The sequence below is a fragment of the Heterocephalus glaber genome, unplaced genomic scaffold (genome assembly GCF_053883595.1).
Source record: "Heterocephalus glaber isolate CG9 unplaced genomic scaffold, H.glaber_assembly_v1.0 deba00001673, whole genome shotgun sequence".
Classification (NCBI taxonomy): domain Eukaryota; kingdom Metazoa; phylum Chordata; class Mammalia; order Rodentia; family Bathyergidae; genus Heterocephalus; species Heterocephalus glaber.
Window position 1 is genome coordinate 15,008,868 of NW_028258410.1, and position 15,095 is coordinate 15,023,962.

The 15,095-nt window shown below is 43.7% G+C and overlaps 1 protein-coding gene across 1 annotated transcript in view; it reads right to left on the reverse strand.

The window, feature by feature from the left end:
* Positions 1 to 15,095, reverse strand: part of Dok5 (docking protein 5) — a 155,953-nt gene that overhangs the window by 2,732 nt on the left and 138,126 nt on the right. Inside the window, exon 7 of the mRNA XM_004858020.4 lies at positions 3,947 to 4,067. Coding sequence (XP_004858077.1) covers positions 3,947 to 4,067 — 121 coding nt within the window. The remainder of the gene's footprint in view (positions 1 to 3,946; positions 4,068 to 15,095) is intronic.

Sequence of the window (15,095 nt, forward strand, 5' to 3'; positions counted from 1 at the left end):
CTGCTCTTGCAATTCCAGAGGGCCACGTGGAAGATGCAGACGGAGAGACACATATTTGGGACCACTCTCATTTTCCGTCTGACAGTGACAGAGGTACCTGTTTTTCCTTGGTTTTGTTTTGGAACAAATAGTGCCATCTTCACAGCAACTCTGAAAGAAGGGTTCTGGAAGTATCAGAGCAGGGAGCATCTTTGGCATCAGGGCAAAGCTTCCCAAGGTGACAATTTGAGAAGGAGCTGAGGGCAGGGGAGAGGAGTGCTGTACTGAAATCAGACGCTCCCTGCTCGTGTGGGAGACCCTCGGCCTCTCTTGTGCCTTTGTGATCCTTCGTGTTAAAGTATGAACTAAATCTGACATTGCAGTGCTCAGAACCCTCGGGGTTCCTGAACACTTAGAATAAACAAGTATTCTTTGAAGGGAATGGGGCGGGGGAAGAGACTAGGTCTTGCTATGTTACCCAATCTGGCCTGGGACTCACTATGTAGCCTTAGGCTAACCTCAAACTCATGATCCTCCCTGCTTGGACCTCCCGAGTGGTAGGATTATAAGCATGTGCCACCACACCAGCTTAGAAAAAGCAGCTCTTGACCACTTGTAATGATAACCCTAGCTGTCTCTTCACTCCCTTTAGGTGCCTGCCACACTGAGGCCTTTCTGCTGAGTCCTCAGCCCCTTCCTGTCTCTCAGCCTTGGAACTGACTGATGTCTTTATGGAAGACACTTTTTCCTGGCTCTCAGTTTGGCTGCCTCTTCGAGATGTAAAAGCTTTAGGGTAAATGCTGGGCTGCCACTGCCTACTCCATCTAAAGATGTCCTTTTGTCCTGTGTCCCCCAAACCACAGACTTTGTCTCACTCTCTACAAACACTGTAACCTTCAAATTTGAAATTAAATGTTTACATAATCATTGCCTGTGATTCTCTATTGATTATAAGCTCCAGGAGGAAGGAAACATGTCTGGCTGGTAGCCCCATGTGTGTCTGTCATCTCCCACAGTGGTTGGCACAAAACAGATGCCCAATTACCTTTGACTGAGTAATGTATGAGTGAGTGGATCAATGAACATAGAGATGAAAACTTTGAACTTTAACTACACACTACACAAGTAATCTTGGGTGCAATACTTACACTTCAAGTTCTCAGGTTTTAGTAGCAAGGGAGAATAAAATGCTATCCCATGGAGCCTCTTTGTGTTATAAAAGGATCGTGTATGTCACATGCCTATGCAAGGCCTAGTACACAGCAGGATCTCAGTAAGAGTAGCTTTTGAGAAAATACTCACTGAATATGGCTTGTCCCCATACAAGGAACAAATGTGGGATTCCAGCACTTCACTGGTGATATGTTAATGCTTAGATATTTTAAAAAGGAGAAAAGAAAATTCATGTTCAAATTGATTTCTAGAGCATTGGCTAAAGTAAAACTAAACAAATTACTTACTGCGGTTGTATCAGAATATCAGAATATATCCCGCATCCTGAATCCCCAAAAGAAGAATTTAGAATGCAGCATTTCCCCCCGATTTGCTTGATCACAGTAACTTTTATTTGGGGGGGGACACTATCGGCAGGATTAGCATTCCATGCAGCACATGTGGAAATGCTGCTCTTATTGTTTTATCTAATGCACTTCTAAAATAATCCTGTGGATTCGACGTTGAGTAAAAGTTTGTTGAATGCTTCTCTCATAAATTTCTTCCAATTTTCATCCTAAAGCTACTTCGTATATTGATTTTATATCTGCCTGAACATAAAGAGAATTTCTATGTGAAAACTGGAAAATGAAATGGGACAAACACAGAATATAAATTAAATATGTCTTTGTGTCTGTGGCACGGGTCAAAATCAGCATCTCCTCTCTACCCACAAGAAAACAATAAGAAAATGATAATTCCAAACTGCACCAGAGGGTGGCACTCTAGGACTACATGTGGGGAGGAAAGAAAAAATTTCTTTTCTCAAATCAGTTGAATAAATTCTCCCATAAGGGTCTGTGTGATTTCTAAGATTAACCTCCAGATCTGCCAGGAAACATCAGCTTATACTCTATCAAAGCAGGTGACTTGGCCAGAGGAATTAAAGCCATAAACCTCAGCAAAACACAGAAGTGATGTCTCAGTACTTCCATCATGTGGCAACACAAGGCCACCAGGTCATTAACTTTCTCAATTTCATTTTTTGTAGGGCGGGGTAGGTGGACAAGGAGAGAGGAGGGTAGCTGGAAGGCACAGGCAGAAGACTGCGTGAGCTTTTCTCCTTACTTAGGTCAATAACCCTCTTGGGAAGTTGATTTTAGATAGACTGTGTGCATATTTAAAACTTCAATAATTAGAATTTATCTTACTTTCTATTAGAAAAATAAAACTAGTGGTTATAACAGCATAAAAGTAATAAAATATATTTTTAAAATATGTAAATGTATTTGAATAGAAGAGAAGGAATACAAATGAATAGTAGACATACGACAAAAATTAGGATCGTAGACATATAGCAAAAATTAGAATCGTATAACTCAAATACCACAAAAGTTTCTGAAGCCTTGGTGGTAGGAGACTGCCTGATCCAACACAACTCTGCAGATGCACCTTGGGCGGTGAGCCTTTTTGTCAATTATGTAGCAATTCAGCCTCTCACCCAGCACTCAGATCTATTCTGCACACGTTCCCTGCTAGTGAACCCAGCATGGAGTCGGGAAGAATGGAAGCTAAGTGCTCTTGGTGCTATTTCACAATACACCTTCTCACACCAAATGCTAACGGGCGGCTACTCCCCTGAGAGGCACCAGAATAGGACAACAAAGGATAAAATGACAGGCGCCCTTTCCTGCCCTCCGGACTTTATCCCATTCTGGAGCAGCTCACCTCAAGTCACTGTGGCCACACCATTAACTATGAAATGCACTCTGATAAGGGCTCAAGGAAGGGGCATCACCTGCACTGACCAGAGATTTGCAAGCCAGTACCTAAGTGAGGAGGGCTGTCTTGGGGCCTGTGGGGCCCTACAAGGGTGACCCGGAAATGAGCGAGAGTTAAGGAGGGCAGGGGAAGGGCACAGCATCCACAGGAAGCTATCCAGGGTGGCAGGACCACCCAGAAAAGTTGAAAGGAAGCGTGAGGGACACGAGGGGACACGAATGACCAAGACCATTGTGTTCTGCGGTCACTCATTCACTTCCGTGTTCACTGTCAGTGAAGCTTTGTGTGTAAACTGGGTGTAATCCAGTGCACGCTCTCTCAAGGTTGGGGATCTTGTATCTCATTAGTGCAAAGCCCTTTGGCAGATTCCCCCACATACATTTGGTGACTTCCTTATAGATTACATAGTCATAAGCTGTCCGCATACCATGGTGTACAATGACATATTTTATGGCATAAGAAAGGGCTTGAACAGAATGTTTCATTGTTTCCCTAATGAGCAGGTTTCTGCAGTGGACTCACTGCGATTTACTTAAAGTCACACAGCAGAACCAGGAGCCAGGACTCCTGCCTTCCGCAGGGCCCTGTCCCCTAGATCAGCGGTTCGTGCTGGCCCCAACCACAGACCTCCCTTCCCGGGGTTGAGGGCCTGGGGATCTGCATTCCTTCGACTCTACTACGCGGTTTCTCCAAGCCAAGGCCCAGAGCAGCACCCAGACTCTGTGTTCACTAAAGAGGTGGATTGCTCAGCCCCATCTTCCACTTCGAGCTCTAAAATCTCTGGGGCCAAGGACTCAAGTCTTGGCTTTCAAACACTTCTCCTAGGACATTGTGATCCAGGCAAGTATTTGAGGACGGGGCTCTTGAAAGGGGAAGCGCCCCACGGCCCCGGGACTCGAGGGGCGCCCTTGCTTCGGGAGGAAGAGGCCTCCCTCACCAGTGTGGCACGCCATGGGGGTGAGTGACCCCCCTCCCCCCCGCCGCCCCGCCAGGGACCGGGCCCGCCCCGCCGCAGCCCAGCTCACCAGCTCACCTTCCAGGCGGGACAGCTGCCCGGTGCTGTGCTGCCGGGTGATGTGCTGCCAGTAGGCGCTGCGCGGCAGGGGCACCATGGTGCTCAGCGAGGCGGCCCGCTCGCTCATCTTCATCTGCAGCTGCGGTCAAAGGAGAGAGAGTGGTTTGTCAGCAACGCGGGGGCTGAGCGTCCGGAGCGATGAGGCTGCGGGAAATCAAGCAATTCCCCACGCCCCTGGAGCTCTCAGCGCGGTGAGTAGCACCACAGAGGGTGGACAGCGAATCTTGCGGGGCAGGCTGCTCCCTGGGGCAGACTCCCCCGACTCCGCCCAGTCTCTGCAGTCCCGTGGGGCTGAGCTCCAGGGTCCCCCGTGACCCACGTCAGGCCAGCAAGACACACTCCCACCAGGCATCTGTCAGACACTGGAGAATCCATAGAGGCGTGCTGAGGACGGGGCCTGTTTTATTCCCCGCTCTGTCCCAGGGTCTAGAACCTTTATTTCACATAGTAGGCATGCAGTAAATATTTGTTGAATAGAATGCGGATTCCTGTGGGGGTACTGTGAGCCAGGATCCAGGATCCAAGTCTGTTTCGGAATAACAAAGGGATAGTGTGACAATGAACAGGAACTGCTTAAGTGAAGCCAGCCAGGAAGGCCCTCCTGAACTCAGAGGCAGGTGAGCCAGTTTCTGCTCTACTGTTGAAGCGGGCTTGAAGTGAATGTTCTGTCACTGTCGTCAGACAAAAGCCCTGTCTGCTCAGCCAGCTGGCCTTCTCAGCTGGTCACTGCTCCAGGTACTGAGAGAGGAGGAAGTCACAGTGCAGGTCCCCCAGCTGGACAGCGAGCAGCCAGTGGCCTGTCCTGGCCTTGCCGTGGAGCTGACCACACAGGCAGGGGCAGCATTGGTGCAGTAAAAGGAAAACAGGGACACATGTGGAAGAACGGGGTGCAGTGGGAAGCAGCTCCCAGCCACACTCTGGTCTGAGCCCTGGTCTTAGACAATCATGATATGGTTTTATTATGCCACGGCACAACTGACCATCAGTAAAGTTCAAGGGATCCACCTCAGTCTCTTTTCAAAATGCATTTAAGGAGACACAGATTCCTTCTTTGGGGTATAGCTTTCAATCAGTGAAAACTGGAGCCACTTAAGTACTCCTCGGTCGAGGCCCAGCTAATTGCTTGTAGACACAAGGCCATTGTTGTACCTGAAGATGGAAGATTTAGATCAATTGAACGGGAAACATGCAAACACTGTCCAGGAAGGAAACACAGTGAGCCACCGGCCACTGTACCTGGTGGAATGCCACCCTCATGCTCACATGAAAAATGGTAGCGTTAAACACTTAGCCAGCTGGCTCACATGAGGGGTGCTGAAAAGACACCTGCTTAGCTTTGCTCAGTGCAAGTGGCCCAGGAAAAAAGAAATGGAGATGATCGTCATGATGATTATAATGTGCACGCCTGTGGAAAAAGATTTTAAAGAAAAGTACCTCCCTCTGCACATGTCTTCAGTATGGTACTTTCAGATACAATATCTGTACATTCATTCAGTAAAGGCAAAATACCCGGGAGACCAAAACTCATTGTAGTTGATGAGACTCAACTTGAAAGAAAGATAATAACCAGTCACTCAAAAGATAATTCAATTTACATGCATTGCATTTACATTTGCTGGATTGGATTCCTGGTCCTTATCACAATAGCACAATGCCAAAATCCATGCCCAACTGGAATAATGAAGTACTAGTTTCATAGGAGTAGTTTTTCCTAAAAATGCCCTCCTAAATCAAAAGGTCAGAAAGCTGAGTATGACACTGGTGGAAAAGTTCAGTGGTTTTTTCTGTATATTTGAAAAATCTTTTTAAAAAAATGTACTAATGATGTGATGGCATTCAATCTAATTTATATGCACACAAGAAATAAAAGGAGGAAAAACACTGAATTGAGAAGTACTGATTATTGGATTTTCTTAATATAAAAAGATTACATTTAATCTAATAAGAATTTTAATATAGAGGAACACTTGGGGACTAGCAGTCACTTCAAATTATTCACTACTTCCCTGCAAATACATTTGGGTGGCCCAGCTTGGTTTGACTATATTTTTAGAAAGCTTCTTTAGGAGCAAGAATCAAATGATACGAATGCCATGTTTTGTAGAGCACAATGCAAAGCCTCGCTCTGTACTTGTTCCTTCTCAACCCTTTAAAAGAATATCTAATTTTATGAATGGAACATTTGAGTTGTATCTGAAGAAAGATGATGAGAAAAGCCTTCTCGTTTAATAATGCAAAATGTTGCAATAATTCCGCCAGGATGTGGAGCCTTAGAAAGTCATCTGGTGACAATCTAGCAAGGAGTTGCCATCATTCCTCTATATTGCTGCAAGCCACTCAAACTAGAGAAGGGAGGCTGAGTGGGGCCCATGTACATCACTTGGGAAATACAAATTAGCATGCATTTGGGGAGGAGTTAAAATTGAGTAACCTGAACCACCTGGACAGAAAACTTACCACCTTTCTCTTTTTTAAAAAACTGCATACACTTCTTGTGGTTTAACTATTTTTTTTTTTAGTAAACATAATACATTCATATTTAAAAAACAAAAATTACTCCAAATAATAGAATTAGAGAATACGGAGATTTCTGCCATAACGGGGTTCTGAGGGTCCTGAAAAGTCTCCTGTCCACAGTGCTATGGGGGAAATCCGCTCAGGGAAAGACCACGAGAACACAGGCCTGTTACTCCCAGGAGCGCTGTCACTTTGAGGGACAACTTGGACAGCCAAGGCGCCTGGAGGCTGGGGAGGGGATACAAACAGTGTAGAACAATGCTTGGTTGGAAATGCTGGTGCCATGGCTTAGACCTAAAGTGTCTCCCAAAAGTCTCATGTGTGTGGAAGGGGAAGGGATGGGGAGGCGCTGTACCCATCAATGGACCATTCATCCATTGATGAGGTCCATAGCTGAATGTAGTGATGGGAGGTGGGGCCTACTGGAAGAGGTGGATCACTGGGACCTAACCCAGGGCCATTGTGCCTCAGAGCCAGCCAACGAGGGACTGAATCCTCTAAAAAGCATGAGCTAACACAAACCTTGCCCCCTGTAAGTTGTGGCTCTCTGGGATTGTGTCCCAGCCATGAGAAGCAGCTAGGATAGACGGCTTGAGAAGGTCTGGGTGGCAGAGGTGGAGGGAAGGCCCTTTAAAAAGATGGGCACTAGTGGATGTGCTGCCCTGCAAAGCAGGACAGGGACACATCCCTTTGCAGACAAAGCCTTGGAGTCCTGTTGTCTCTGATCTTAAAAAGAAGTGGGAGGAGCCCTGCCTGCCTACGCAGTCATTTATTTAAAGGTATTTTCCTTTCCCTCTTAAGGTTGCAGCTCTGCTCCCATTAATCTGGGTTTCCCTCACCTAGGGAAAATTCCTTGCACACCAACACAACCTTAATATTAGAATGAATTATCAAATTATCAAATGCCTCTGACTCATGTGGGAATCTAGAAATGATGTTATAATGGAACAAACTGTCTACAATACCTGACCCATGCTTCTTCCCCTAACAAACACATGCCTTTGAACTCTGTAAAAATCAATAACCACAACAAAATCATAAATCAGTCCTTTTGTTTCCCATTTCTGCAAACTGAATAGAATCACGAAACATTAAGGTCAGAAGAACTCAGTGAGCATTCCACCCAGTCTCCTGAGTTAACCAGCCATGAAACCAAGCATCCTGGGTCCAACTTCATGGAGAAGGTGCTCTGATCCTGACCCTACTCCCCTACACCACTCAATCCAGCCACTGTACCTCTGCACCCAGCCTGAGAGCTTCCTCGATCTCCTTGCTAACACCTACGGTCCCTCCAGGATCCATTCAGGAACTATAGCCCTACGTATTCTTCTTACATCTCTTCTCCTTTCTTAACAGGATCAGGTGCTCTTACCAGGTACCTTATAGCCCTGTACTTATTCTGATCATTTTTGCAACAGCTGCTAAACTAGCCTGCCTCCTACTGTAGGCTGAGATTCCCTACAAAGAAGAAATTCTAGCTTTCATTTTTGGGTCTCCAGCATTGAACTTGGGTCTCCAGGGGCTAAATAAATGTATGATGAATAAATGAATGAATCCATCCTTTGTCCAACCAAATGGCAAGAAATAGTTTTCAGAAATAAATTCTTATGAATCCAGCAAATGAGAAGCACTGTTAACCCACCACTGAATTCATGCTGAAACTTCAGGTCCAGGCCAAAGAAATATGCCAGAGCTGCTTTTGGGGAACACAGTACTAAGTCTGTATTCTGCCCTTCAATGGGTGAACTGAAGCACTAGGAGAAAGACTTGCTGATGTGCAGAAGTACAATTTAGGACAATCCAATAGCAGCGGCCTTTAGCTCTACACATTTCATTCTGTCGACAATGTCAGCTCACGATCCCATCAGGGAAGAAGAGAAGACTTCATGGAAGTCAAACAAGTGCTTTGTTCTTCAGCTCTTGAACTTTCTCTACACAGCCAGGAGCATGTATATCTCTTCCTAACCCAGCCTGAGTGAGTCCTGGTGCTGCTGATCAGCCCCTGTCATCAACTGGAGGAGACGAAAAGCATTGTGTTGCTGAGGGAGAGAAATTACATGCACGAGGAGGCCTAGGTTACACTTTAAATTCTGCTCGATATGAGCCATGTGGTCATCAAAGTATCTTTTCTACTGGAATTAAGAGACAGTAAAACTACAAACAAATTTTTAAAAATCTGATTTTCATTTCAAAAAGGAATGAAGCTCTGAGACATGCTATGAATCCTATGAACCTAAAGGAACCACACTAGGTGAAAGAAGTCAGTCCCACAAGACCTCATATTGTATCCTTCATTTATAGGAAAGCCCAGAATAGGCAAATCCCTAGGGAGGGAAACCAGATTAGTGGCTGCCTTCGCCTCAAGGGTTGGTGTCTAAAGAAGACTGGGTTTCTTTGTACGATGATGAAAATATTCTGCAACCAATTGTGGTGATGGTATCACAGCTCTGAATATATGAAAAGCATTAAATTTACAGGTTAGAAGGGTGTATGTGTATGGTAAGGCACATGTGGTATGTTTATATCTCAGCAAAGCTGTCACCAAAAATATAAAACCAGATATTCGTATGTGCAATGCAGATTATTTAAAAAGCATGCTACGGCAAGTCAAATGGTCTCAGAGGAAGTAACATTTAAACTGAGATCTGAGTGACAACTGGCTGACGCACATTATCATTGCCATTGTCAACAGCACAGTCAGGTCCTTTCAAACACCTCCCGACACTCTCAGCGAGGGAAGCACTGCCTGCCAAGATTCTTCCCTCATAATGATGAGAACATCAGACTAACAGCCCTCTCGGAAAAGGAAAACTCTAATGACCAGACTACTCTGCAGAGCTTGTTGGTGGGAAGAGAAAACAACTGTTCCCACACATGCCACGCACATCTCTGGGTTCTGAGTTCTTCTTTCAGCTGGGCTGACACTCACTTGTTGCTCCTGGGCTTCTTTTATGAGCATGAGACCAGGGGCAGGAGCCAGAGCAGCAGCCAGTGGTGGCCACAACACCACACTATGTTGTCTTTCTCTGGGCTCCAACTGTCTTTACGGCAGAGCATTGTTTGGAGAAATTGAGCAGTACAACAGGATGCAGTTGTTTGCTGCTACAATCAATCATGGGCACCATATGTTGTGTTTGTGACACTGCTCTGGACCCATTCAGAAATAAGCACAGATCATCACAGTGGCAAACAGATCAGGACTTCAAAATCTAATTCCTTTCTCATCACACAGGTCAGTCTCCTCTCAGTGCCCCTGAATGTAACTCAAGTGAGGCCTCTGACAATGATAGTGTTGCACATGAGAACCATACTGGAATTTTCCATCTGGTCAACCTGAAAGGACTGCACAAGGACACAGTTTTGACAGCAAGTGATATGGTTGTGTCTAGATGTCCCCCCAAAGCCTCATGCAGTCATAGAAGAGCTTTTCAGAGGTGGCTGGGTCTACAGTGTGTGGGGCTGGGGTCAAGGATATGTGATTATTAAATCAGTCCACTGATTGGTCTGGCATAGTTCTGGCTAGAATTAAGGATGTGAGTGCTACACCTACCCCAGGGCTGGTAGCCTGCCTAAAATATAAGGGACAGAAAGAAGGCTAATGTGCTCTCACTTGCCTGCCTGCCATGGACTGTTTCTCCTCTGCAATGCCCCTCTGCCATGCCACGTGCCTTGGACCAGTCGACTATGAACTGAAACCTCTATGAACAGTGAGCTAAATAAACCTCCCCTCCTTCAACTTTGGGTGTCAGGTATTTTGTCTCAGAAACAAGAAAAGCAACTAAGACAGTAAGATTCAGCTGTGAGTCAGGAGCCACAGTCACACCAGTTATCTTCTCAACCTGAGAAACTTCCCAAGCTCATGCAATTCTGGTAATATCCTCAACTTCACCATATGTATAAAACTTACACATTTCTATGGATACTTTAAAACACAAACTATGGTCAAAGTTTGAGTCAGAAGGGTAAATTCAGTCCAAAAGAGAAAGAGCTCAGATGAGAGACCAGGGTATTGACACCTTCTCAGAATTCCACCAGCCCCTTCATCCTACTGCCGAGTTCGCTGATTGATGATCTCCGGTTAGCAATCCTGGAGGAAGATTTGGGTTCTGCCTACCTCCTGTCCTCTGAAAACATAACCTACCTGTTTTTTGGACCCTGGGCCAGTGGTTCTCCACATTGAGCAAGCAGAAGCAACACCTGGAGGGATCACTAAAATGTAGATTCCTGGCTCTACTCCCAGGGATTCTGCAGAGGTGCCCAGGAATTTGGAATTCTAATCAATCTCCAGATGGCTCTGAGTTTAATTACCTGGGGATTCGCTGTGAGAACCACTGTCTTTGGTATCAGCTATGGACCAATTACTTTGCAAAGTTTCTCCCTGTGGTAAAAGCCCAGACTCAGAATCTGTGCTACCATTTAGAATCTGCCACTGCTAGCTGCATGACCCTGGGTTAGCTACTCAACCTTCCTCAGTCCTTAATGTCTTGTCAGTAAAAAAGAGAGAGAAAAAAAATCGTTCCCACTTTGCAGCTAGTTCCTAGACCATGCATCATTCACTTTGGGATTCTAGAAATGTGAGCAATATTTATATTTAGCTCTATATCATGGTATTCTTTAGTAGGAGCTTCTGAATAAGATCATAGTAGGAACATTCATATTTCTTTTTAAACCTAAATATTTGACATTGAACTATGTTTCTGGCTTAGCAGAAGCTTTAAATAGCTTTCAGGCAACAACAATAAAAGAGCCTCAGATAAAATCAAATAATCAGACAGTATATTTTAATCAGTTAATTCCAGTTGTACACACTCATCTCAATTAACAAGTATGAGTGAGGTTCTAACTATAAGCAAGAGACAATTGTAGGAAACAGAGAAAACCAAAGAAGCTCTGGGTTCTGCCCCCAAATCCCACCCCCACTGTAGGGAGTTCGTCTATGCTCTGACACTTCAGTACTTCCACTGGAGTATTCTGCCTGCCACCAAAAACAGGGAGAGAGGTCTGCATTTTCACACTATTTATTACTCATTTTCAAAACGTGTAATCAATTCTTCTCTTTCTTACTATTGATATATTTTTATTATGGTCAAGATATACAGAAAAGTGTCTAGGGTAAATTTTAAATCAGCCCTGTACCTATTATCCTGCCTCCCCAAAAAAACCCAAACCAAAAAAAGCACATTTAGTATGTTACAGTAGTATATTTTCTTCCAGTCTTTTTCAAATGTGCATACAAAATGTAGTCTATGTAGTATAGACTACATGATAATGCATAGTTATACCATCCACCATTACATTTAACGTTTCATGAACATATCCTAACATTCCTAAATGCTGCCATGTTTCACACCTTCATTTTGGGGTTCATTTTGGGGTCCTGTTCTGTTTTTTGAGGGGTGGATAGAAGAGGGATGGAAGCCAGGACCCTGCACATGCTGAGTAAGTGCTGTCCTGCCTCCGCTCCCCAAATGTCATTTTAACATCCATATCACTGCCCATTTTTGGCTGCACTGTACTTTCTTTGGCATTTTCTTAACAATTTCTTTTCTAATTCACCATTAAAGATGGTGGATTTAAACTTTGACTCAGTCTCCTACACACCACATTTTTTCTGCTGACCACAATTTTCATCCTGGGACTTGCAATATCGACAACTATTCCAATGCCAGTTTTTTAAAAGAATTTAAAATTTTAATTTTAATCTGCATATCAAAATGGATCTTGACTGACTGGAAAATTACTCCTCAATGTTGCTATATCAGACAAGTAGATGAGTTGGTAATTTCATTTTTCTTCTTAAACAGAGAAGTCTTAGCTTCACATTGTTGTGCAACAGACTAATTTGGAGCCATTAAAAAGAGAAAAGCAAGTCTGTGTGAAGTGACATGATATGGTTTTAAAAGCAAGGGGCAGCGATTATGTGCCTAGGTACCTGGGGAGAGCTTGTCACTGGGATGGGTTTAAACCCATTCAGGCACAAGCTGATGATTTCCAGATGTGTATTTCTAACCACAATCTCTCCCCTTAACTCCAGATGTTTGCATTTAACAGTCCACTTCTCCCTCCACCTAGCTGCCTGGTACATACCTCCTATGTAATATACCCAAATCTGCACAATGGTCTCTCACCTTCCACTGGCCCCAGCCCATTCCCTTTATGGCAAGTACTTCTTCCATTCTACCTGTTGCTGTGGATGACAAAAAACAACAACAAAAGAAAACAAGCCAGCACAACACCACCTAGAGACTCCTTTGTCTCCTCTCTTTTTATTCTCCAAGACCTCTCATCATCATCAACGAATCCCATTGGCCTGATCTCCAAAACAGATATAGAATCCATGGCTTCTGTTCCCCTCCATCACTGTCGTCCTGATCCACATCACAGCTCCACTCACCTGGGTGCCTGGGTCACGGAATAGCCCCTAACTCACCCTCTCTCCAGTGCCCTTACCTTACTCACCCTGGTCTTCTCCAAACAGCTTCCAGAGTGATCCTTTCAGAAGCAAAGTAAGCACTGTCTCACCCTTTCTCTTTCTCAAAACCCTACATTGACTTCCCAGCTCACCCCGAGAAAAATCCAAAATCTTCATCATGGTTTCAGTCAGATAGGACCTGGATCCTAGGTACCTCCTGTGTCTTGTTTCATCTGCTCCAAAATCAGCCTCTTTACACATAAGCATGCAAAGCATAGACCTCAAGACTTCTGCACTCAGATAACCTGCTTAGTACAGATTACCTTAGATCTAGATCTATCTTTCTCTTTCTTTCTTTCTTTCTTTCTTTCTTTCTTTCTTTCTTTCTTTCTTTCTTCTTCCTTCCTTCCTTTCTTTCTTTTTCTTTCTTTCCTTCTTTCTTTCTTTCTTTCCTTCTCTCTCTCTCTCTCTCTCTCTCTCTTTCTCTCTCTCTTGCTCACTCTCTCTCTCTCCATCTTCTCTCTCTCCATCCTCTCTCTCTTTCTCTTTGTGGTTCTCAGGGACTTTCAAACTAAGCTACATCTTCAGTCTTTTGTTTGTTCGTTTCTTTTTAACTTTGAGACAAGGTCTCACTAAGTTGACCAGGCTGGGTTTGAACTTGAAACCCTCTTGTCTCAGGCTCTTAAAGTTCTAGGATCACAGGTAAGAAGTGTAACGCTCCCTCCTTGCTTTCCTCATCTCTCTACCTGAGTATTACTTTATCAGAATGATAAGTTCTGGTATTTTTCAAATGCTTCATGTATTCATGAACTCTTGGTACATATTTATATATTGATTACTGATTGTTGATTGCCTATCTCTCCCCAAGACAATATAGTAAACTCCTTGGGGACAAGGACTATTTCTTGTTCTTGCTTCCTAAAGCAGAGCCTGACACAAAGCAGGTACGTTCATCCCCATTTATCCACAATTTCACTTTCTGTGGTCCCAAAATAGTGCATGGAAAATTCCAGAAATGAACAACCCATAAGTTTTAAATAACTTTTGTAACAGTATATTGTTATAATTGTTTGATTTTATTATTACTTATTGTCAATCTCTTGTTCTGCCTAATTTATGAATTAAATTTTATGATAGATAGGCATGTATTAGAAAGAAGATTAGCATATATGGGATTGGATACCCACCTTTCAAGCATTCCCTAGGGGCCTTGGAACATGTCCCCCCAAAATGAGGAGGGGCTAGTGTACTCATATTTTAAGATTGAATTAATTTACTAATAATTAATATATTTTATACCTACCATGTTATCTATATTCTGCAATGATACAAAAGAATCTAGTAAAGTATTTGTTCTGAGAACATAAAATTGGGTGTCTGGGATGAGTAAGCACAGGAGAATACTTTGCAGTGTGGAATCTTTAGTGCTCTTTGGATTACACACAGTGTGCAAATTAAAATTAAAGCATTTCAAAATTACTCACAAACTCCTTGCTCCCTTGCACACCATTCCTCTCACTAACTTGAAGAATTATGTATCTATGACTAAGGCAAGGAGAAAGAGATGTGTTCACCACCTCCAGCAACAGGCTTGGAAAGGGGAAATCTCTTCCCTCCCCATACACTGTGAGGTTTCAGGGCCACCTCTAACTCCAGCCCCAACCCTTTGATCTCTTCCAAATGACATTAAAAAATAAAAGCCGAGTCAGGTACAGTGGTACATGTCTGTAATCCCAGCACTCTAGGAGGCTGAGGCAGGAGGCTAACAAGTGGGAACTTATCAAGACCCTGTCTCTAAATAAAATACAGACAGGCTGAGGTTTTATGTCAGTGCAAAGGTGCAAAGCCTTGGGTTCAATCCTCAGAGAAAGAAAGAAAGAAAGAAAGAAAGAAAGAAAGAAAGAAAGAAAGAAAGAAAGAAAGAAAGAAAGGAAGGAAGGAAAGAAAGAGAAAACAAGCCAGCCAGCCACCAGCCAAAGATAAAAAGGAGACTCGAGAAGAGTATTAAAGAAACCAAACACAACTTCAGGTTTCTAACTTGAAGTATTCCAATTATTTCACCAATAGTAAATATTTTCTGAATGAATATCAAAGTGTTACTTATTTCTACAAAATCCAGACCCAAGTTTGTCACTTAAAAGAGAACAATAATCATATACACATCTTATGGAAAAGACT